The sequence below is a fragment of the Schistocerca nitens genome, chromosome 11 (assembly GCF_023898315.1).
Source record: "Schistocerca nitens isolate TAMUIC-IGC-003100 chromosome 11, iqSchNite1.1, whole genome shotgun sequence".
In the NCBI taxonomy this organism is placed as follows: Eukaryota; Metazoa; Arthropoda; class Insecta; order Orthoptera; family Acrididae; genus Schistocerca; species Schistocerca nitens.
Genome location: NC_064624.1, coordinates 68935743 through 68961372, shown reverse-complemented (window position 1 = coordinate 68961372; position 25630 = coordinate 68935743). Strand labels below are relative to the sequence as shown.

The 25630-nt window shown below is 42.2% G+C and overlaps 1 protein-coding gene across 1 annotated transcript in view; it reads left to right on the top strand.

The window, feature by feature from the left end:
* LOC126212646 (uncharacterized) overlaps nt 1-25630 on the top strand; it is an 80459-nt gene that overhangs the window by 10403 nt on the left and 44426 nt on the right. Inside the window, exons 2-3 of the mRNA XM_049940071.1 lie at nt 11111-11687; nt 21963-22133. Coding sequence (XP_049796028.1) covers nt 11122-11687; nt 21963-22133 — 737 coding nt within the window. The 5' untranslated portion in view covers nt 11111-11121. The remainder of the gene's footprint in view (nt 1-11110; nt 11688-21962; nt 22134-25630) is intronic.

The following is a 25630-nucleotide window of genomic DNA, read 5'->3' as shown; positions in this document are numbered from 1 at the left end:
TCCCTTCTTACGATCTGAAAACATGGCGGAGGCAGAAGATGATAATCCCAGTGGCTAAGGGCTCACCAGTTACTGAACTGTCCATTGTTCTTGACAAAAGAAGAAACAAAGCAAAAGAACTGTAGAGATATTTGCAACTGAAAACTATTATGTAGTAACGTAAATAGATGGAGCTCTTGAATGGCGAACTCAGTGTTAATAACTACACTACTCAGTGTTAATAAAATTCAGTATACTATAAGGCTGTATTTTTCGGACGGGCAATACTTCCACTGCCCATACGCACCATGCCGGGGTGAGCACACGGCAGGTCTGCCTTCCTCCTCCCCCCCCCCCCCCCCGCCCCCAACCCCATCCCGCGGTGCTCGCGTGACGCGCGTCGCCAGAAACTGTGCCGCAACCACAACGCCGCGCGACCCGGCGCAGGCGCGCGTCGCGTCCCAGTCGCGTCGCGTCGCAGTTTGCGCGGCCCCATTTGAACCTGAAGTTAGGAAAACGCGCGCTGCGCTGCGTCGCGCCACACGCGCTATATGCGTCTCAATTTGCGCCTAGCCTGGAACCCTAAAAATGAAGTGAATTGGCCGGGAGGTGATCCCATTTGAGGGTTGCTCGGCCGGTAGGAGAAAGACGTCCTGTTTCACTCGAATTTGTCGGTTTGCGCGGCGGTGAAACCGACCGGCAATGATGGTGGCTGAACAAACACCGAGACCCGTAGAGAGGGAAAACACCGACTCGGCCGGGAATCGAACTTGGGACACTAACCACGAGACCATGGACTGCGGAAACTGCTGCACAAATCCTGAATGCCAGTCTCTGTAGGACACGCTGTGTCACATGCTGTGTGTTAAAGCGGTAACGGACGGCAGAATTTCGAAATATTGACAACGTGTAGCAGATATGAGATGAACTACAGTGTCGCATTTTGTCTGTGTGTGTGTGTGTGTGTGTGTGTGTGTGTGTGTGTGTGTGTGTGTGTGGGAGGGGGGAGGGGAGTGAAGATGATGTAAAAAAAAAAAAAAACAGTGCATCAAGTAACGCAGACAAGTAGGAACAGAACGCCCATTCTGCTGCCTTTACTTGTCTAATGTCGCACCCAACATGCGTATCTGGTTCGGGAGCTTTCCTGCATAATAACAAATAATAAAATGAGAAATAAAATCTATGTAGTCAACGTCGAATTTTCTACCCAAATTGGAAGTTACTAAAAGTCCATGTCGATGAAAATTCTTTTCGTGTCGTCTGTGGCTGAAATAAATCCGATCCGATCCGTGAGCGGTACGTGATGCCTGACACTTTTTGGCGAGCCAGCTGACCGGCGCTGCGCACACACTCCGCTCCCAGCACAGCCGGCTGCCCTGCCGCTCCCTCTGGGCTGACGCGATGCACACCGTCTGGCAGTACCGGAAAACCGTAACAGCAGTGCAGCGACATTTTAGAGATCGTTAATCCCTGAAAGTTCTCTTGAGAAATGCTTGAAAAACTTGTTCTCTGCTCCAGATGCCACACATATTTCGGTTACGGTTCTTCACAGCGCTTGTATAACTGTGTCAGGTCACCCGAAATATACGCAGAACGATTGAACATGTGTCGAGGTGCGGCTTGCGCTAAACTGTAACTACCCAAGTTACAACGGAGCTGGACTTCCGTTTAATTAGGATGTTTACATGAGGCGTGCGCCTAATTTTCCCAGTTACTTTGGGAACGCGTATGTTCCGAGGAATAATGAAAATACGAAAAAAATCCAGATACACTTGTAAACGAATTGTTACTGTGCGACTGCTTTTACACAGTAACGAAAGATAAAACTATGGAATAAATAAACGGCATCAGCCATAAGCTTAGACGGAAAATAACTCGAGAACGGTCACCTGGTCAATTCGTGAGCAAAAATTACCGTATGATTATTAATTAATAATCCCTCTGCATAAAAGGGAATGTCCTGCCTGTCTCACCCATCATGTCCCAGCCAAAACCGAAACTGGAAATCTCCAGGAGGAGCGTGTAAGAAGATTGCGCGAAATTTCAACCCTAAGAGGGTGAAATTGGGATGAAGGATTTTTGAGAAAGGTAATTTTGGAGCTAGAACTACAAAAACTAGCGTTTGCTTTCTCAGTCAGAAAATAAAAAAATAAGTGTTTGAGTGTTTCTGGAAATTCAACCCCTAAGGGAGTGGTATAGGGGATGAAAATTTTTAAGAAAATATTTCGTTGCATTAAAAAGTTTCAAAGCTGCATTTATGAAAGTTGCTGTTTCACCTCTGGGTTAGGTATAAAGAAATATTTGTCACGGTATGGACCTTGCTATGGATATATCTGCAGAGCAACGCAAAAGGCACGATAAAGAAAAACTCTGGACTCCAGCTACCGGCATCGCATTTTGGTCAAAACTACATTCGGAAGAGACCATGCTTACACGGCCTTAATTAGCGTGAAAACCTGTAACGGTGTTGCGGTTTGTGCAAAACGTAAAAATCTGATTAAGTTAGAACAAAAAGGTTTCTGCCGGCCGTACAGACCACGCGATCGAAGCGGCAGTCGTTTCTGGACTGCAGTTACGAACCAATCAGGCGAGAACCGAACCAGGAGCTCAGACGTCGAAACACGATTAATACCATGAGAGAGAAAGTCAGTCGTCAGAAAACCAGGAGAACAGTTTGTGCCGAACATGCGTGTAAAAGTCGACGGTTTGCGAAACTGTTAGCGCATTGAACAACTTTGCGTTACCCACTGTGATAATAGGTGCTACCGATGTCATACATGAAAATGTTCAGAAGTACTCGTTTTCTGTTACAGTAAGTTATTTGTGGAAAGCTCGTAATGTTTCCTGTAGGAAGAACCAGTAATTTTACAGGATCGCACTCCCTTGCCTCTTGTGCAGTGTACTGCTGCGCCTATTTTAAATAAGCTACCACAAGAATTCAAACATCTTAGCAGTAATCCAAACGCTTTCCAATCGAAACTGAAGAGTTTTCTCATGGGTGAGTCGTCCTATTCTGCCGCGGGGTTCGTTGAAAAAATTCAGCTGATTCGTGTGTTACGTTATTGTTTGCGTTTACATAATCTTATGGCGTGCCTTTTTTGGGGTTCATAAACATTTTATTTTATCTGTTGGTCGGAAACCTTACACACATTCTCACAATAGGTCTGGACTGTAGAATGACTCACACTACAGAACAGTAGAAACGTAAGACCAAAATGATGAAAGTACTCACAGTCCGTCAGTTGACTCCCTTGCAAACCTTCCAGCGTTTCAGATACATATGCAGCTTGTCTTGGTGTAACCACAATCCTAGATTGAAGCTCTAATTGTACAAGTGTAGAGAAAAAGGCAGCGTCGAACATAAACAAACACCTCAAATATCATGACTTTGGCTCTATGAAGGAAGTCACACGAGCTGGAGTACAAAGTTATAAACTGATGTTGAAGAACGAGTGATCTGACACTCTCCAGTCCTCCAAGCGCAGAATCACCTCCTCTAACTATTGCTACAGTAAACCAAGAATTACCAGCAACTACTTCTGTAGTAGTACAAGAAAAATTGATCTTGCACCCTACAAAGACAACAGGCCCTTCCAGTAGTTGCTGTTGTGCTGTATTCTTTGGTGTAAGATTAAATGTATCCACACTCTGGTAAACAGGCAGTCTTGATCTTCTTGCATATCTTCTCCTGCGGTATGGCATGGCTGTCTGTACTGTGCGGCTGCCTCGAGTCGAATAACGTGCAGCTGCCTCATATGCAGTGACGTAACTACTGATAAGATGGGCGCAGCAGGAAGTAAGCGCGCTGATAAATGCAATGGCGGCTCTGTTAGAACTAGAACGCGATCCCTCGTGCCCTGGTGGCAGCCAGGCGAAGCTCGTTCAAGGTCACCCGCCTTTCCAAGCTGCAGTGGCTAAGTGAAAACAGCCATGCATGGGACCGTTGCTGTTCACAATATACATAAAGGACCTGGGAAGTTCACTGAGGCTTTTTGCAGATGATGCTGTGGTGTATCGAGAGGTTGTAATAATGGAAAATTGTACTGAAATGCAGGAGGATCTGCAGTGAATTGACGCATGGTGCAGGGAATAGCAATTGAATCTCAATGTAGACAAGTGTAATGTGCTGCGAATACATAGAAAGATAGATCCCTTATCATTTAGCTACAAAATAGCAGGTCAGCAACTGGAAGCAGTTAATTCCATAAATTATCTGGGAGTACGCATTAGGAGTGATTTAAAATGGAATGATCACATAAAGTTGATCGTCAGTAAAGCAAATGCCAGACTGAGATTCATTGGAAGAATCCTAAGGAAATGCAATGCAAAAACAAAGGAAGTAGGTTACAGTACGCTTGTTCGCCCACTGCTTGAATACTGCTCAGCGGTGTGGGATCCGTACCAGATAGGGTTGATAGAAGAGATAGAGAAGATTCAACGGAGAGCAGCGCGCTTCGTTAGAGGATCATTTAGTAATCACGAAAGCGTTACGGAGATGATAGATAAACTCCAGTGGAAGACTCTGCAGGAGAGACGCTCAGTAGCTCGGTACGGGCTTTTGTTAAAGTTTCGAGAATATACCGTCACCGAAGAGTCCAGCAGTATATTGCTCCATCCTACGTATATCTCGCGAAGAGACCGTGAGGATAAAATCAGAGAGATTAGAGCCCACACAGAAGCATACCGACAATCCTTCTTTCCACGAACAATACGAGACTGGAATAGAAGGGAGAACCGATAGAGGTACTCAGGGTACCCTCCGCCCCACACCGTCAGGTGGCTTGCGGAGTATGGATGTAGATGTAGAAAGAATTTTCTATGCGTATCATTTTTTTTCTGTTACGCAAATTAGCCATGTGGAAAACAAGGAGTAAAATTGTACAGAACGAAAGCAACATTCATTTAACGCTAAGTGTGTGTGTGTGGGGGGGGGGGGGGGGGGGCGGGTCAGCGTAAACACCACCAGTCCTGCATATTTGTTTTTTTTTTCCTTTTTTTAGTCCAAAGTGAGTTTCTGAAAACGTGCCTTCACATTTTTGAGGAAATAAAATTACTATTTCCGCTGGATGGGCAACTAGTTTAAATGTTAAGTCATTTTCTATTACTTTCAAAAAATACATTTTCATTAAAACTTAATCTCCCTTTGTACTGGTTAAAGAAATCTACGCCAATTGGCATTTTTATACATAGATCAGCGATTATAAGGAAGTCATGGACTACACCATTTATTTTTAATCGCAACAACAGAGCTTCCTGTTTAACAGGTTTTTAACTTTTCCTGTAGCTACAATTATCTGCAGCCCCGTTACTGGCATTATTACAACTTCATTTCTATTTGGCAACGATTCTAACAAACTTTTACCCACAGCACGTAAATCACTGCCACTATCTGCCAAACACTGCACTTCTTCGTTACACACTTGCAGACTGATTACTGGCTGACTCAACACCTTCCCTTCATTGCTGGTGTCAGAACCCTGCTCCAAAAAATCGTTCACAACCTCTCTTCTATCGAAATCTTCGCTGTTTCCAGAAATTACACAGATTTTTGCAGAATTACCCACATCACTTTTCTCCCCCACTTCTGTTCACTAATGACAGCTCAAAAATTTTTTCCGGCGTTTCGCCATTCTCCGTTTTCTCCTCCCCCCCCCCCCAAATCTCTCTCTCTCTCTCTCTCTCTCTCTCTCTCTCTCTCTCTCTCTCTCTCTCTCTCACGATTAGTTGGCTGACCGCCATTTTGGTCACCATTTTCCTGCCTCTCCCTTATAGCCTCACAAACGTCATTTATAGACAATAGTATTTCTTCTATACTGACATCACCAATCTCAGGCCGGCCGCGGTGGTCTAGCGGATCTGGCGCTGCAGTCCGGAACCGCCGGACTGCTACGGTCGCAGGTTCGAATCCTGCCTCGGGCATGGGTGTGTGTGGTGTCCTTAGGTTAGTTAGGTTTAAGTAGTTCTAAGTTCTAGGGGACTTATGACCTAAGATGTTGAGTCCCATAGTGCTCAGAGCCATTTGAACCAATCTCTTGTAATTCTGCAGCTTCTGTACTTATTCCTTCCCCAGAACATGACTAGACTTCAACTTGGTTGCTAAGGACGTTCTCCGCTAATTCATCACCCGTTTCGTCTGCAATACAGTACTTATTTTATGTCTGTCCAAAAAATCTCCTAGACCTCGGTTAAATGTACAGATGTGTATACAGCTCGTTTCGTCTGTTGTTACTACCTTCTTCTGCTCCTCACTCACAGTCCCAGCCCGTTTAGTTCTAACACGTACAAAGGGTTTTGCTAGCGGGTTCAAATTACTACTTCCCATCTTGTAAACGCTAGCCCTTTCACAGACGGCATTTAGTTTAACGGATTCTGTACCATTTCTTAAGTTTACCACCATTTGCTGTCACCTTGGCGCATCATAATCCTCTCGCACCGGAGAATACGGCCGATAATTGTGCACCTGCTCCCCATTATTTCGCCTATCATTTGTTGGGTAGCGCCACCTCCCGCTGTTTCCGGGGTACACACCAATTCTGTTAACATTTACATTCTGCCGCGGTTCTGCATTATTTGGTGGTCTGATGTTACGATTTGCATGCTCCTCCTCATGGAACAACTTGTCAACTCTCTCCAAACAGCAATGAATTTATAAACGTCATCCCTAGGAGCTGCAATAATTTTGTTTCGCCAGTTCATGGGCAATTTACCTTCCAGGCCCATAACAATTTCTTCTGTCTCGGCTTTGTTGTTTAAATATGAAAAGTTTGTCGTCCACTTTAACGCAAACTTTCTTAAGCTTTCCTTCCTGGGATTAAACGTTTCCCTAGCCCAGAAGCTATTTAGCAACTTCATTTGTTTTTGCTTGCCCCCAATATTCTTTAAAAAATGCCTCTTTAAATATATATAGAGTATCGTACTGTTTAGTAGCGATAACCCCCCAAATTCTAGCCTCTTCCTAGAATTGAGAGGTAATGAACCCTATTTTTTGTCTGTCTGACCACAAAGTAGGTAGAACTCCTTCGAAGTCATTCCAAAATTCTTTTGGATGTACATTTTCTGTTGAATCAAAACGTGAAAACTGCCTGTTAGCGACATATGATATTTCAGATGATGCTGCTACAAAACTACACCCACTACTGTTAGTTCCGTATCTGAGGTTAGTTTCAACTTGGCATAACCTACTGCTGTGCTCACCAGACTTATTTTCAACCTCTTCTACCTGGTTAGTTAGCTGAAGAACATTTTCTTCTGTCACGCCCATTCAGTCGGACACACTTTTTACTTCAGTCATACATTTGGCATATTCAGAACTGATTTTAATGCCTAACAGTATGTGATCTTAAAAAACACACACACACACACACACACTCACTCTACCGCCGTTATTTTGACCTAGTTTCTGCACTCTTTCTTTTATCACATCTGCCCTTTGTTTGTTTCCAATAGCAACTTTTTTCAAGGCATCTGTTAATTCACTTTCTACAGTTCTAGTGGATTGTTGGCAGTTATTCTCAACTTCAGAAATTTTGCCATCCACTTTACTTTCTAATGACTTCAGATCATTTTCCCACATATCTATTAAAACCGCAGTCTGATTTTCAAGTTTTCCATTGATGTTCTGATCAGTTGTTTCAGCCAAATTAGTATGTCCATCTTTCATAGAATCCATTAATGCTGCAAACATATCTTCTTTGTTCTATTTTCTGCTTTACTGTTCCCTGTTTATCTTTTTCCTTTGGTACTATTCCGAATTTGGTATCCACATTTGATTCAGTAACACTACCAATATTGTCATCATGCAATTGATTGTTACCGATTTCATGCGTAATGTGACATTTTTTCAAATTGCTCTGAGCACTATGGGACTTAACTGCTGTGGTCATCAGTCCCGTAGAACTTAGAACTACTTAAACCTAACTAACCTAAGGACATCACACACATCAATGCCTGAGGCAGGATTTGAACCTGCGACTGTAGCGGTCGCGCGGATCCAGACTGTAAGCCACTCTGGCCGGCTTAATGTGACTTTCAGGATCTTCATTGTCTCCACTAGTTATATCAACTGACGTACTTGAAGCAGAGTCTACTTCACCGTCCGTAAATAACAAAGAAACATCCTCAAAAACCTCCTCTTTTACTTTAACATCTACTCCTCCTCTCTGTTCAAGCGTGCTAGTTTGTGAAGCACTTCCACTGAATGAGAATCCTTCCTCTTTTTTCGTATTTACAAAATCTTTATCACTTACCATGTTAGTCTGCAGCTCACGCGCCCACACACACCCACACACACCCACACACACCCACACACACCCACACACAGCCACACACACACACACACACACACACACACACACACACACACACACAGCCACACACACACACAGACAGCCACACACACACACACACACACACACACACACACAACAGTTCTAACAAACTTATCTTTCGTCGAATGCTGCAGGCTCGGCGTGCTGAAACTGAGTGTCAGACCTCCTCCGTCTGCCGCCGTCCCAATTTCAGGGTCCCCGCTTGTCGTGTAAGTTGGCAGCGCTGCCCTGCCGTATTGCTGCTCGTTGATACCGCTATGAATGAATTTATTTACCTTCACTGTAAAGCACTGTTGAGACATGTAGACATGAAACTGGCAAACAATAACTTCCTTCGGAGCTCATACTACACATGACCGTACCATTGAAAGGCTGGGCTCTGACTTCTTAGATTGGTGTAAGCATTCTCCATTTGCAAGAGAAGAGATGCGTGAAGAATACTCTGTTCTGATTGCTCAGTCTACATTAAGGCCAATACAAAAATATTATTCTCCTGTGTTAGCGCGCTTCTTTCATGACTAACAAATCAATAAACAACACACTCGAACTGTACTTTTTCCAAAATATTTAACATTCTGATGCTTTATTTATACTTTACATTATTAACTGTTTTCATTTACACTGAAATTAGCTTCCCTTTACCATAAACTTACTTGACACACTATAATACAAAATTCCCCGTCGTCTTCATTCACAGTGTATTAAAAATTTCTCACGTTACTTCGTACGGCGTTTGTCACTGTAACAATGATCTAGATATTTACTTTAGACCACATTCACGCATCATCCACACTACTAAAAACATACACAAAACTGTACAAACATAAAAGAAAAATCCTTCAAGAAATAAACAGTACAATTCACAAAAACATTCCCTTGACTCTTTCTTGAATGTGTCTGTCCGCTACTGTACTCTGGAGGATGACAATTTGAACTACATACTCGGCTGAACCCACTTCACGATCTTTCACTGTGAACGCACGAGTCAGTCTCCCGACACACAGGCTTCATCCGCTGTGTGAAGCAACTCCTGCAAGGGTTCATGCATGACTGCTTGTTAAATGACGAATAATACAGATTCAGGTCATAAAACAGTGTTGTTTTCTTCAATAACAGGAGAAGTAAAGAGAACATCTCGTTGAATAGAGTAATACTATAGGTCTGTACAGCCTATTTAGTATTTTGGTAGACCTCTGTTTCAAACCATTTCCATACCAAATAACATTGCACTGTAGAAAAAATGATGGAAATAATGTCCTTGCCGCTTCTGGAGCTTGTTCTCCAAATGAAATATGCTGAAAGAAAAGGTAAAGCTTGAAAATGGTATTATTAAAGATTTGCTGTTATTCACCAATGGCATCAGTCGGACAGAAAGGGTGTGATACTGCTGGAACCGACTAAGGATGAACTGTACAGGGTGAGTCACCTAACGTTACCGCTGGATATATATCGTAAACCACATCAAATACTGACGGACCGATTCCACAGACCGAACGTGAGGAGAGGGGCTAGTGTAATTGTTTAATACAAACCATACAAAAATGCACGGAAGTATGTTTTTAACACAAACGTACGTTTCTTTAAATGGAACCACGTTAGTTTTGTTAGCACATCTGAACATATAAACAAATACGTAATCAGTGCCGTTTATTGCATTCTAAAATGTTAATTACATCCGGAGATATTGTAACCTAAAGTTGACGCTTGAAACATTGTCCTCACTTCATTGCAGGGGCCCAAACAGCTGCAACATACATCGGTTTTCTTCAGAATGATCTGCCAACGTTCCTCGAAAATGTCCCACTGGAAACGCGTCGACGTATGTGGTATCAGCATGATGGTGCACCTCCACATTCTGCAATTAACACTAGGCTGACCCTTGACAGGATGTTCGACGGGCGTTTCATAGGACGTGGAGGACGCATAAGTTGGCCAGCCCGTTCTCCTGATCTTACATCTCTGGACTTCTTTCTGTACAGTACGTTAAAGGAGAATGTGTACTGTGATGTGCCTACAACCCCAGAGGATATGAAACAACGTATTGTGGCAGTCTGCGGCGACATTACACCAGATGTACTGCGGCGTGTAGGACATTCATTACGCCAGAGATTGCAATTGTGTGCAGCAAATGATGGCCACCACATTGAACATCTATTGGCCTGACATGTCGGGACACCTCTATTCCACTCCATAATTGAAAACGGAGACCACGTGTGTACGTGTACCTCACCCCTCATGGTAATGTACATGTGCGTCAGTGAAAAAGACCAATAAAAAGGTGTTAGCATGTGGACGTAATGTCCTGTTCCAGTCTCTTCTGTACCTAAGGTCCATCACCGTTCCCTTTGGATCCCTACGTAATTCGGTGCTCTCCGATACACACGATCGAACAGCATAGGAGTGGTACTAAAGCGTCAAGTTTAGGTTACAATATCTCCGAATGTAATTAACATTTTAGAATGCAACAAACGGCACTGATTACGTATTTGTTTGTATGTTCAAATGTGCTAACAAAACTAACGGGGTTCCATCTAAAAAATGTAGGTTTATGTTAAAAAACATACTTCCGTGCATTTTTTTTATGGTTTGTAGTAACCAATTACACTAGCCCCTCTCCTCACGTTCGGTCTGTGGAATCGATTCGTCATTACTTGATGTGGTTTACGAAATATATCCAGCGGTAATGTTAGGTGACTCACCCTGTATTTATCAACTGTCGCTGGAGACATGTGTGGCTGTCACTCGTAGAAGTATCGTCAGTCACCTGTATGCTGAAAGGACTGCTCTGTGATGCCGTGTTTCAGAATCGTCCGCAATGGAAGCAGTTAAGGACATCACAGAGACGGAGGCTGTGGACCTGGGTGCACTCCTGGACGCCGGGGACGACACCATGGTGATACTCGAGGCAGGTGACACTCGGCTGGTGGTGCACAGGGCCGTCCTCGCGGACAGGAGCCCCGTGTTCGCGGCCATGTTCGCCCACGACATCCTCGAGACGAGCACCGGCGTGGTGAGGATTGCCGACATCGGGGGCCCGGTGCTGAGGCAGCTGGTGTCCTACCTGTACACCCTGCGGGCCCCCCAGCTGCCCGGCACGGCTCCCCAGCTACTGGCCGCAGCGGATAAGTACGGGGCGTCGGGGCTGAAGGCGGAGTGCGAGCGGCAGGTGGCCGCACACCTGACTGTGGAGACCGCGGCGGCCGCAGCCACCCTCGCAGTCCGCCACTCTTGCAGTGACCTCAGGCGAGCCGCCATCAAATTTATTAAGACCTGTCCCTTCGAGGTGATGGCCACTCAGGGGTGGGCAGATGCCGTGCGGAAGCAGCCGGAAGACTTGATCGAAGTGAGCCGGTTGCTGTACAATCCACCACCACAAACCAGGTAAGTGTGTCTCTCGGTTCTAGGTGTGTGTATTTCCAACTGTATAATTTTCCCACTGAATTTTCGTAGATGTGTGTCTGCTGTAAAATACACCATCATAGACTGTCATTTCACGATAGCTCACAATGCTATCATTACCCTCGTGTAGCAGTTCAGTGAACCCCTAAACTGAACAGAGTTCATTACCAGGTATGTTAGCTAGCAAAAATCATCAAAGAGCCAGTTTGTAGGCATTATATTAAACTACATGTATACAGAAAGTGGTTGTTTAGATTTTAGCATCAACTGTCATGACAGAGGGTACACTCACTGTGTGAATAGAGCATGACCCAGACTGCTGTGAACACAAAGCTGTATTGCCCAGCACAGGCTCAGACGCAGTGAAGGGTGTGGTTTGCAACCGGCAGCCTGTACTGGTTGCTGTAGGCCTGTTCCCATAAAGTAGTCTCTAAAGTTGTCCATTGCCTCTGTGGCTGATGACAATGAGACACCTTTGAATAGTGTCACACTGCATGAAGATGATGACCGAGTAAGTTACTTACAGCCGACACCTCGAGAAAGGTAGTGCACTGCAGAATGATTAGAGGAGGGCGGCAACTTATCTACAATCTTATACTGCTGATGTTGACCTGTGGAATTTTCTTCGTGTAGTAAAGGAGACTATCGGAGTAATCACTATTCACACCTTAGTATTACAGCTTTGGCTCTTACGTAGTTGTCTGTCACTTTCTTTCCACGTGCAAGCCATATGCCAGTAACTATTCCAAGATAATTCTTAGTTCTCTCCAAATCCAGACAGTACACGGAAGATGTTAATTGCTCTAAAGGCACATAATATAAAAGAATCCTCTGCAGTGAGGGCTTGTATGGAAGATGTTCAGAAAACCAGGTGAAGTAAGCATCGGTGCCCCAGTGGCCGACTGCTCACACCTCTTGCAGCCTGAGACCACCTCGCAGGATCACAGGGCAGACCTACCAGCAGTTCCAGTTGGTCCCATAAAATTGAGTCTTCCCACCTCATTTTGTTCGCCTCTGTACTCAGCACTACATAAAGCTCACGCAGTGCTTGGATACATTCCCTTCTGTGACACACAGAATACCGTGCCTTACTGTGTATTCGACGAACAGGTGTCCACCCCTGTGTGTGTGTGTTTCAGTGGATCTATGGCTTTACTATAGCCACCCAGTGAACACTACAGGCTTCCATTCTCCTGTGGCACACCTTATGACATTATCTATCCCATCCATTGTTGTTGCTGTTCCACCTCTGATAGTCTGTGACGCTTAAAGTGGCTGTGCGACCAGAGTTACCATTTTTCTGCACCATCTTACAGTTACATATGTCTCATACAAGTCTAATAGCCACTAACACTGATAAATGATCATTTATTTTTCATTTAGATTTTAATACTTATGTAGTATTTCAGTGTTCTGCTCATGGGTGATTCTAACGCCAGGATTGAAAATCGAACAGAAGGGTATGAAAAGGTTATGGGTAAATTTGGAGAGGATATGGAGGCCAACAGGAACGGGAAACAACTCTTGGATTTCTGTGCCAGTATGGGCTTAGTAATCACAAACTCCTTTTTTAAACATAAGAACATTCACCGGTATACTTGGGAAGGCAGGGGAACCAGATCTGTCATTGACTATATAATAACAGATCAGGAATTCAGGAAGTCTGTGAGGGACACACGTGTATTCGGGGGATTCTTTGATGACACTGATCATTATTTAATCTGCAGTGAAATTGGGATTGTGAGGCCAAAAGTGCAGGAGGTCAGGTCCATATGTAGGAGGATAAGAGTGGAGATACTTCAGGATAAGGAAATCAGGCACAAGTACATAACAGTGATCTCAGAAAGGTACCAGTTAGTTGAATGTAGTCAATTACAGTCATTGGAAAAGGAATGGACAAGGTACAAGGACAGAGTACTAGAAGTGGCTAAAGAATGTCTTCGAACAGTAGTGTGTAAAAGTAGGATGAAGCAAACAGCTTGGTGGAATGATACAGTCAAGGCAGCCTGTAAAAGCAAACAGAAGGCGTATCAAAAATGGCTACATACTAGAACCCTGGTAGACAGAGAAAGTTATGTTGGAGAAAGAAACAAAGCCAAACAGATAATTGCAGCATCCAAGAAGAAATCTTGGGAAGACTTTGGAAACAGGTTGGAGACTATGGGTCAAGCTGCTGGAAAACCATTCTGGAGTGTAATTAGCAGTCTTCGAAAGGGAGGTAAGAAGGAAATGACAAGTATTTTGGACAGGTCAGGAAAACTGCTGGTGAATCCTGTAGATGCCTTGGGCAGATGGAGGGAATATTTTGAAGAGTTGCTCAATGTAGGTGAAAATGCGATCAGTAATGGTTCAGATTTCGAGGTAGAATGGGATAGGAATGATGATGGAAATAGGATCACATTTGAGGAAGTGGAGAAAATGATCAATAGATTGCAGTGCAATAAAGCGGCTGCGGTGGATGAAATTAAGTCGGAAATCATCAAATACAGTGGAATGTCAGGTCTTAAATGGCTACACAGGATAATTGAAATGGCCTGGGAGTCGGGACAGGTTCCATCAGACTGGACAAAAGCAGTAATCACACCAATCTTTAAACATGGAAACAGAAAAGATTGTAACAACTACAGAGGTATCTCTTTAATCAGCGTTGTGGGTAAAATCTTCTCAGGTATTGTTGAAAGGAAAGTGCGAGTATTAGTTGAGGACCAACTGGATGAAAATCAGTGTGGGTTTAGGCCTCTTAGAGGTTGTCAGGACCAGATCTTTAGATTACGGCAAATAATGGAGAAGTGTTATGAGTGGAACAGGGAATTGTATCTATGCTTTATAGATCTAGAAAAGGCATATGAGCGGGTACCTAGGAGGAAGTTATTGTCTGTTCTACAAGATTATGGAATAGGAGGCAAACTTTTGCAAGCAATTAAAGTTCTTTACATGGATAGTCAGGCAGCAGTTAGAGTTGACGGTAAGTTGAGTTCATAGTTCAGAGTAGTTTCAGGGGTAAGACAAGGCTGCAACCTGTCTCCACTGTTGTTCTTATTATTTATGGATCATATGTTGAAAACAATAGACTGGCTGGGTGAGATTAAGATATGTGAACACAAAATAAGCAGTCTTGCATATGCGGATGACTTAGTTGTGATGGCAGATTCGATTGAAAGTTTGCAAAGTAATATTTCAGAGCTAGATCAGAAACGTAAGGACTATGGTATGAAGATTAGCATCCCCAAAACGAAAGTAATGTCAGTGGGAAAGAAATATAAACGGATTGAGTGCCAAATAGGAGGAACAAAGTTAGAACACATGGACGGTTTCAAGTACTTAGGATGCATATTCTCACAGGATGGCAACATAGTGAAAGAACTGGAAGCGAGGTGTAGCAAAGCTAATGCAGTGAGTGATCAGCTACGATCTACTCTCTTCTGCAAGAAGGAAGTCAGTACCGAGACTAAGTTATCTGTGCACCGTTCAATCTTTCGACCAACTTTGTTGTATGGGAGCGAAAGCTGGGTGGATTCAGGTTACTTTATCAACATGGTTGAGGTTACGAATATGAAAGTAGCTAGGATGATGGGAACAATGGCAGGAGGGTGTCCACAATGAGGAAATCAAAGAAAAACTGGGAATGAACTCTATAGATGTAGCAGTCAGGGCGAACAGGCTTAGATGGTGGGGTCATGTTACACGCATCGGAAAAGCAAGGTTACCCAAGAGACTCATGGATTCAGCAGTAGAGGGTAGGAGGAGTCGGGGCAGACTGAGGAGAAGGTACCTGGATTCGGTTAAGAATGATTTTGAAGTAATAGGTTTAACATCAGAAGAGGCACCAATGTTAGCACTGAATAGGGGATCATGGAGGAACTGTATAAGGGGGGCTATGCTCCAGACTGAATACTGAAAGGCATAATCAGTCTTAAATGATGATGATGATGATGATGATGTAGTATTTTATGTGCTATTTGACATATCAGAAATCTTGTGTTCGAGATGACACTGTGCATTCCCTGAACCAATTGTAATGAACATAGAGCCATTGTTATAAATCATTCAGTGTCTTTCTCTTTTATTCAATAAAGATTAACATCAAAATTCCTTGTTTAAACAACAAACATATTACAATTGTTTACATTCTTGAAAAAATTTAAAACATTATATTATTCCAAACTCATTATGCACGCTGTGGGAAATGACTCAAGCTCTTATGTTTGCAAAAATTTTTGTTAACGGGAATCTTTTTACTAGCAGTAATCTTCGTGTACATTTTAAAAATTCTCTTCATGATGTATAATAGATTCTTGTCGTGATCTTCACCTAGTTCACTGCCTCATACTTCCCACACTATTGGGTGTCAGTTACAGACAGATACACAATGTTTGGTTCTGGAATTGCCTCTGTCTTTCACTGATTCCACTCGACCCCCCCCCCCCCCCCAACCTCTCAAAATTGTACATAGTGTCACACTCAAATTTTATACACAGGTGCCTATGATTTTAATAATAATTAAAATAAGATGTATAAAACCATGTGTAAGCAGAATTATTTTTTACTTCATACAGTGTCCACTTCACACAGTGAAGTGATACAGTGTTTTCACATTTTTTGGGGAGGATGTCTCACTATCCCATGTTCATCCTACTCCCCCTTGTATCCATGCCAGCCCTTCTAGATAGACATCAAATTCTTACGGAATTTACCATTCATACCTACTGTATGTGGAGGACAAACTTAATTTTATTTCAGTAGCAAGTTCACAGCACAACTTACATCATCAATCACAAACATTGCTCATCACCCCCTCCCCACACACACACACACATTAGTGTGTGTTTTTCCATCACTGGGGAATGACACAGCTTACTTTAACTACCCGATGGTTTCATGTGTGCTTACAAAGTGAGGATGCTCACTTGAAAAATACTTAAATTCCTGTCAACCATATTTAATGAATGAAATTTAGATGAATGTGGTAATACTGTTATGACACGTAACTGTTGCACAACCACAGCCTCTTTCTGTTGTCAAATCACGGGTCTCACTGTGCCTTACTACCTGCTGTACTGAATTCCTTCTCCAGCTCAATTTGAAACACGCTGTCAACCATTTAGTTACCTGTACCTTTCAAAGACCAGTTTTTAAAACAGGCTTTGAGTGATGTCTGATGATCAAAGTATCACATTAATTACAGTCGAAATGTTTCACAATCAGACGAGTGTCGTGCCTGTCAAATTTATATGCGTGTGTTACCATGCTCAGAAGCAGCCAAATTTCCTAAACTGCATTCCACCTGGTTTGTACGCAGCCACATAACTTTCTTGCGCTTTGTCTATTATCGTCCATATGAAAACCAATACCACAGTAATGTAAATATCAGAAAGCACTTTACCAGAGATGGCGGTCCTCAGTGCTTGTAAACTCAAGTTAATTACAATAAATGACATTTCAAAAAGCAAGATTCAGCTTCAGACTACATGCTTTTGTAATGGACTGGGATCCAGGACTCCAATCTGGTCACTACAGATCTTAACTATCATTTGAACCACATGTAACATCATATGCACTTTTTCAAACTTGATATGATGGGGCATAAAGTTTTGTTTTGGGCAGGGATTGTGAATGAAGCACAATAAAATGTTATAATTTTATGTATCAAAATTTTTCACCGCTAGAGGGATGATGAAACTGAAATGATTATACAACAAAGTATTCCCCTGCTGCGTTTCGAACCCAGCATATATCATGTTGTTTTCTAGCCACATATAGATACACAATGTCGGTTTATTTCACCACCAGTGAGATATGCTCATGTCTGAACTAGAAATTATGCGAGGAAAAGTTCTGTGCTGACTGGGACTTTTGACCCTGTATATGCTATCACCACTGGCTACACACCTGTGAAATACTTATCCACCAGCCACTAGGAGTGAAATTTATAAATCTGAAATGATAGGATAAAATGTTCTCTGCCTGTTTCATAGTCAAAATTGGCACCAATTGTTATTGTTGACATTGCATGCACAAATGCTAAAAATCATTATTGCTTTCCACATATTACTTGCGGTGCGAATGCTACAACTTGAAATCACACAGTGAAAATTTTTGTACCCAACCAGTATTTAAAACCAGACCTTCCCCTTTCATTGAAACCTGGATAACTATGGAATGTTGGGGACCCAACAAAACGATGGAACTGTATTGTCCGAAAAGTGTTCAAAATGGCAGAAAGAGAGATCTGAGTTAGATTCCCAGTTCAGCACCAACATTTTCAACATTGCAAGTTCAAATAAGTGTGCTGTGACTTTACATGACAATTGTTTCAGGGATTAAATAAAATTTCTGGTGCAAGAAAGGTTAATGGTGAGCTTCCACTAGCCGGACGTCTGCCTCTGTCATGGCCCAACATACACTGACTCTCCTCCAGCAGGTAGTGAAGGAGCATCAGCTTTATTGTAGATTAGGAAGGAAAGTGGAACCTTATGTTGTTCAACAGAAGTCACCGGAGGCAAAGAGGGTCTGTTAATACTTGTTAAGTGTTTGGCTGATCAGTGACTCGAACACAGAGCTTAAGCAAATGAAGCTAGAGCAATTTTAACAGACCACCAAACTACTTTCAATGCAGTGCCACTGTTTTGCCGTTAACGAAGGATGCTCCTCACTGGATGAGCGTTCCGTTTCCCTGGAGGTTCATTACAGCCTTTACAAAACATTCTTTTCCTTGTTAATCCATATCAATGGTCATTAGTTGCCTCAGCTACCTAATGTGTACTTTAGAGTTGTTTTTGTAATCACTGAAATAATATCACATAATTGTCAGCTGCACTACTGGCATTATTGTAGGCTACAGAAATTTGTGCAGGAAGTGTTTTCTCCCACCTGAGCTGCTGTGATCTTGTAAGAGTTTAGGTTACACCAACACTAGATCGTACAAAATAAACTCAGCGAAAAGTATCAATCAAACTTCCAGAATGTTCTCCAGGGATCATTGTCACATTTATAACTGCAGTAGTGTGGCATTGTGTCAAGGAATGTTAATTAATTTCTAGTTCTTTATTATTGTGATAGAGGCTTATAATTTTACTAAAAGAAGAGATGCATTTGATATATAAGGTAGTCAACCATAGGCAGTGACTGTTGTTTGAGAATGCATCCATTGTTATTCTTGAAGTGGCTTTCCTTTATTATAATTTCAGAAGGAATTTATTTTTTACTTTGAAGTGGTATTAAGCTACTAAGCGGCCTTGTTTATCCAATATAATAGTTTTTTGAAGAGATCATCCATTATTATAATTTCTTATGTTATTATTAACACCGTAAAACTTGGCAAAGATGAGGCTTGTCTTCAGTAAATGTAGCTTATGTAGCACAGATAATCCCTCCATATAAACTCCATGTGGAAAAATGGGGCCTAAAAATGTACCGTGCAAGTGCGTAAGAAAGTCCATCATTTTTCCTCATGTAGCATACTACATTGATGCATGTAGCCTAAAAGGACCACCCATAATTTAACTGAAACAAGTAGATTCATGCATAATATCATAGACTTTTGTCTGACGTGTTGTCATGCAGGTTGGAATAAGTATATTTATCAATCATAATTTTTTATTTGTAGGTATAAAATATTCTTGGAGTGACTTATTGAATATTGTACACTTGAAGGTCACAAGGATTGTTGTTTAAACCTTCGAAAATGCTGCATGAAGTATTTTGTGCATCACAGTATATTGATAATTTTTACTTATGGACCATCTGACAGCAACTGAATAAAACACAATTTTAGTGCCATATGCGTTTCGAGTTTATTTTCTGCAAGGCGTTATCAGTGGCCTGGAATATGAACATATGTTAGCTATTTAATTTACATTTTTGTCACTGTGCCTATAGGTTATAAACAGTTCTGGTGGTTGGTATTTCCTATTAAGTAGTAATGTTTTGAACTCTACTTACAGGTTGTGTGGACAATTTCTTACATATTACACTCCCATTGCATTTTTGGTGTTGTTCTTCTTATGAATGCCAATTTGCAGTTTTTTCCCACACTCCACAGCACTATGAAGTGAAAGATTGTTTCAATGCAATGTTTTGGTTTCTGTTGCCGACTGTCAAATGTTTTTACCAAAGATCGAATGTTATTGCGAAACTTTCGAGTGTAATTATTGAAGTATCTGTGATCTGTTTGTGTACGCATATTTGTGTGTGTGTGTGTGTGTGTGTGTGTGTGTGTGTGTGTGTGTGTTATGGTGTGGTATTTTTTTTATTTTGGCTCTGCTTATGTGTGTAGGTCATGGTGTACCATCTGGTTCTTTTCTGTGTGGTGTTGTCAGTGTGTGTTTGTAAGTTTTCAGCTTGTGAGTCCTTTTGTATTCTGGAAATGTGTTTGTTCTGTTGTATTATTTTGTGCATGTATGTGGTAAGTGTGTCAAAGAAATTACGTCAGGAAATAATTTTTTCATTTGCAGTTGGTTTGTTTTGATGTGGTGGTTTACCAGTATGGCTCAATCGATTACTACCAAATGTCATGAAATGTGACCAATTAGCCATCATGCGGCACTTTAATTCAATAGCAAATGTTGAGGAAGAAAGAAAGAAGTAATTAAGTGTCAAACATCCCATCGACTGCAAGACCATTAGAGACAAAGTAGAATCTACAGCTCTCAAATGTTAGAAAGGAAATAGATAGTGCCATTTCAAAGGAATGGTCACAGTATTTGCATTGCTTAGTTTAAAAAAATAAAGGAAAACTTAAAACAGGATGGTTGGCTGGACATTTGAACTATTTGGCTTTACCTTCATAAAACAAAAATGTTTGGTCGTGACAAAAAACGTAAAATCAAAGGCTAATGTGAGTCCTCAGAATGTAACAGTACACATCTGGTGTAATGAAGCTCTTTTGTGTTAAGAAATTCTTCCCACAGATATGTCCATAGTTATTAGCATCCATTGTATTCATGGTTGTCTGCAAAGATTTTCATTGTGTAGTGTACATAAAACCAGAGGAGAAAAGCAATTTTAATTTTTATCGCCTCTGCATGTCTTGTCAACTATGACACCTGGTGTCGATTTCAAGTCTGTCACACAAAACTTTAAATGATTGCTTGAAAAGTTAAAACATGTACCTCATAGCAAGTGGCGAAAAAGAATTCGATAATCATCATCATCTTGTGTGCAGTCAACAATGATGGTGCATGCAGCATGCGGGGATAGATTCCCAACCTACACAGAATGTTCTGTTAGGTTATTTCCAGTTCATATATGGGCACATCCTGCTACAGCTAAACTAAGCAGATGTTTAACATGTATTTGTGGTTAGAAAACAATGAGAGGTGGTGGATTCAGATCCCAGTAAGGAACAAAATACTTTTTCTCGACAGTTCAGATTCTCATTTTGCTATATTTGGATATGTAATGTATTATTGCACTTAGTTAACAATCCTATTAGTTGCAAGGTTTGAATCATCGAACACAATGCCAAGTCATTTCAACATTTCAACATGCACCCACACACACATGCTTACCTGTGGCTGAAATGATATTTAAGATCTTTCGTGCTTAGTTAACAGAGACAATAGGTGCTCAATTGGAATCCTGGATGGTAGTCTTAATACAAATGTTTTCGTCACTTAATTTCAAGTTGAAACTTAGTTTCCAAAAAGTCATTTATTGCAATAAACTTGAGTTTACAAGCTGCCATCTAATTATAACAGGTTTAGATATTCACATTATCGTGATATTAGTCTGATTGTGGACTCAGTGTTGCAAATCAGTTGCTTCAAGTGGGGTCTTGTAATAATCATTTTGTAGAGTGAAATGCCCATATCGAAAAGATATCAGAGGAACTGCAAGACAGTAACATTATGTGGGTGCATTCGTCGTTCCCCTACACTCTGTCAAGGAATATGGCACTTCATCATCATACAATTTAGGTGGAGTGGAATTCAGGCCGTTTGGATAGTTTTGATGGCGATAGCACCTGAGCTAACATGTCCAGTAATTCTGTAATTGTTTTGTGCAAGTATTGGGCGTTGTATGTACCTTCTGGCTGCACCTAGATTTGAACTACCTGTTGTATGGGGTTGAGCGACTGCCATGGAAAGCTCAGATGGTACAACTGATTGTTATTAGCTTACCGGTAATTCATTTGTATTAACTGGAGCCCTATCCCCTGTGGATGGTCCCTCAGCAGTGCTGGTCATAGGGAGCCACCTCCACATCCCCACAAGGACACGCCCAGCTAGCTCACACCCTGCCTCTCTGTATGTGCAGTGCACCAGTCATTACAGAGCCGAGGACCACCACCACCAGCACCACAACCACAACCAGAACCGCCACCACCACCGCTGCCACCACCACCTCTGCCAGCGCACCTCACCAGACACCTGCTGCTGCGCGGCCCACGACTCCTCCACCTGATGAGGCCACTGTCTCTCAAATGCGGTGAGTTCCCTCAAAACACACACACACACACACACACCATTATATGGTAGATAAGAGATAAATGCTGAAAAGCAAAGTGTAAATGCTCAGTCTAGATTTAATGAGGGTCAGCAAAGTGAACTGGGAATAAAATCAAAACATACAATCAGAGGTGGTATCCCCACGACTAGATCATAGTATCATGGGAGAGAGGTTAGTTAAGAATAGGTTGGTAGGAAAAAAAGTTATTGTCAACAGTTTAGTGTCTTATTCACCAAGACCAGCAAACCAATGCCAACAATAATTCAGACAGATTTTCGCTCTGCAGCGGAGTGTGTGCTGATATGAAACTTCCTGGCAGATTAAAACTGTCTGCCAGACTGAGACTCGAACTCGGGACCTTTGCCTTTCGTGGGCAAGTGCTCTACCAACTGAGCTACCCGAGCACGAGTCAAGCCCCGTCCTCACAGCTTTACTTTTGCCAGTACCTGGGCTCCTACCCTCCAAACTTTACAGAAGCTCTCCTGCAAACCTTGCAGAACTAGCACTCCTGATAGAAAGGATATTGCAGAGACACGGCGTAGTGACAGCCTGGGGGAGGTTTCCCGAATGAGAGCCATGCTAGCTCAGTTGGTAGAGCACTTGCCCATGAAAGGCGAAGGTCCCGAGTTCGAGTCTCAGTCCGGCACACAGTTTTAATCTGCCAGGAAGTTTCAATAATTCAGACAATGTCATGCCCAGAAAATTTAGTGATGGGGAGAGTATGAGTGCACTGAATGTGTAAACTGTCAGATGAGATAAATGTCTATTACTTTAAATGTATTGTAATGGTCTAGTAGAGGTCAGACTCATACACACACATTTATGAGACCATTTTTGGTGCTTGTCAGGAATGAGAGAGGAGAAAGAACCCAGTAATTTGCTATAAAGTTTCTGTTAGTCACAAGAAATATACTCGGCAATCACCAAACAGAAGCAAATGCCAGCAGAGCCTCAGCTTGCCAGGGTGTGGACCACCTTGGTTGTCCCACTGTAGTCTGCTGTAACAGCCAGTCTCGGTAACCACAGACATGTTGACAATGTGTGTCTGTCTGAGCAGCAGATTTGCAGTGCCATGAGCTCCCAGAGTCCACAATTACATGCATTCCTATCTCTGTCTTTCCCTACAGTTTTTAACCTCAGCAACCACCTCTAGTTCCACAGCGGTTATTCCCTGATGCCTTCAAATATAACTTACTCTGCTGGCCCTTGTACTTGTCACAGTTTTCTTCATGTCACACTATCCTCACCTATTCTGCAGAGATGTTCAATAGTTCTTCTGTTATGAGTTCACCTAGTTTAAACATCCATCAATAGCACCACATTTACAATGCTCCGATTCCCCTCTTGTTTTTCCATAATCCATGATTAATTTTTATGCAGTACTGTGCTCCAAGCATACATTCAGGTATGTCTAACACAAATTAAGGCCTATCTGTGATATTAGTAACTTTGTTTTGCATGGAATCTCCTGTTATTCCATGCTACATTACTCCTTATAACAACCGTGCTTTGACCCTCAGTGTAAATTAGCATCACATGTACCAGAGTCCCTACAAGTGGTCTACTGTGTGGTCCTTAATTCTGTTAACTTTGCCACCAATGTTATTTCTGCCACACCCCAATACTTTCCTCTTTCTTCCATTCATTAATCCTGATTTGGCACTCATTCAACTGTTTATTACATTCACCAATTCTGGTGATTCAGTCTGACTTTCAGTGAACACAGAAATATCACCAGTGAATTTTATAAATGATATCCTTTTCACCTTCAGTTTTAATTAAATTGCTATAAGTTTCTTCAGTTCCACCAATGTTTCTCCAGTGTTCATCTGAACATTTGTGGAGATTACCTGCATCCTTATCTTTAACCATCTTTAATTCAGAATACCAATTCTTGTTGATTATTGTACATATTCTATGTTACCTGCTGTTCCATATATCTTATATGTACCTTTTAAAAAAATTTCATGCGCTTTCACTGTTTCATGCTGTCAAATGTCATGTAAAGATCTGCAAATCCAATAAAGATCTCTTGATTTTTCTTGAACATCCCTTCCACTATCCCTCGATCCTTTACTCCAGATTCAGTTTTCTCAAACAGATTGTCACCTTTGTCTTCCATTCTTCTGCATGTTGTTGTTATTTTTTCAATAAGTTCTATTCATGAGCTGTTTAGTTCACTTATAGGCACTTGGTTGCTTCTGTAGTGCCTGGATGGTGTTTCTCTGGCAGTCTGATGTTATGACTCCTGTCTCATGGATTACGCAGACAAATGTGAATACTCACGTGATTGCCATTTATTATCGCATCATCTAGAGCCTCAAAGAAGTTAAAATTCTTATTCCATTCCTGTGTACTTCAGTATCCTATTATTTACACACTGAATTCTCATAACAATTCTCTTAAAATTTAGTTCACGAACTGGTCCGAGCATGGGGGTCACAACCCGGACCACACGCCACTGTTAAGCACTAATGAAGGACTGCATCTCTTACTTAGATTGCACATAATTCATTGTCAATCCAACACATTTATTTCAAATACATAAATGAAGTTACATTTGAATCTGTCTGACATTAAACAGCAATAAAAGAAAAAAAACAAGTTCAATATCAGCTGATTTAGTGCGTGAAGTGTGAGTTAAGCTAATAACCAGGTAAACTAAATTTGAATCTGTCTGGCATCAAACGGGAGCACATCCCACGAGAACTTGTTCTCACTATGCTCACCACAAACTGTACACATTCCGACCGAACATCTGCTTGCGGTGGCTCCCAGAAGGACGAAGCAACCAACAGCCCCACACCGTGCTTCTCACACAGGCACCTCAATTTGTACAAACATCTAGGCCAACTCCAGACTCCCCTCTCACTGTGAGGCTTGGCACAATTTATACGAAATGCCTTCCAGGCAACCAGTAACCGCCGCAGGAGTTTCACTATTCACAAACAGCCCCAGCATAACAGACATCACACATGTGCTTACGCCCGAGCTACAACTCAGCCAGTCTCACCGGCCGCCCCAAACCGACTGCCTCTCGCCGTCTCGCGCGCCCCAGCCGAAAACGCAAAGATGCTCATGCCCGGGGACGCACCAAAGATAAGCCGATTGCTGATGATCGACCAGCGATCTGGCTCAGTCATTATCATAACTGAATTGTGATCTGAGTGCACATCTGTTCCTGGATACACCTTACAATTCAATACCTGACTCCAGAGTGTGTGTCTGGTTGTGATGTACTCCAGCTGGAAATGTCTTTACCAGCTAAAGCTCTGTCTCCCTCCTTAAGAGCTGAAAATGCTGAGATACCGAAGCAACCGCACAAATGTCACAGAACATAGCCTTGCAGCAAGTGAGCCATCCACATGTGGTGGAATGGTGCAGGAGGGCTCCTCCAAAGGGAGTGCTTGTAACGGTACCACCAACCACCATAAATGGCAGTCAGTGATTACATTAAACCTCTCTGAGGAATTTTG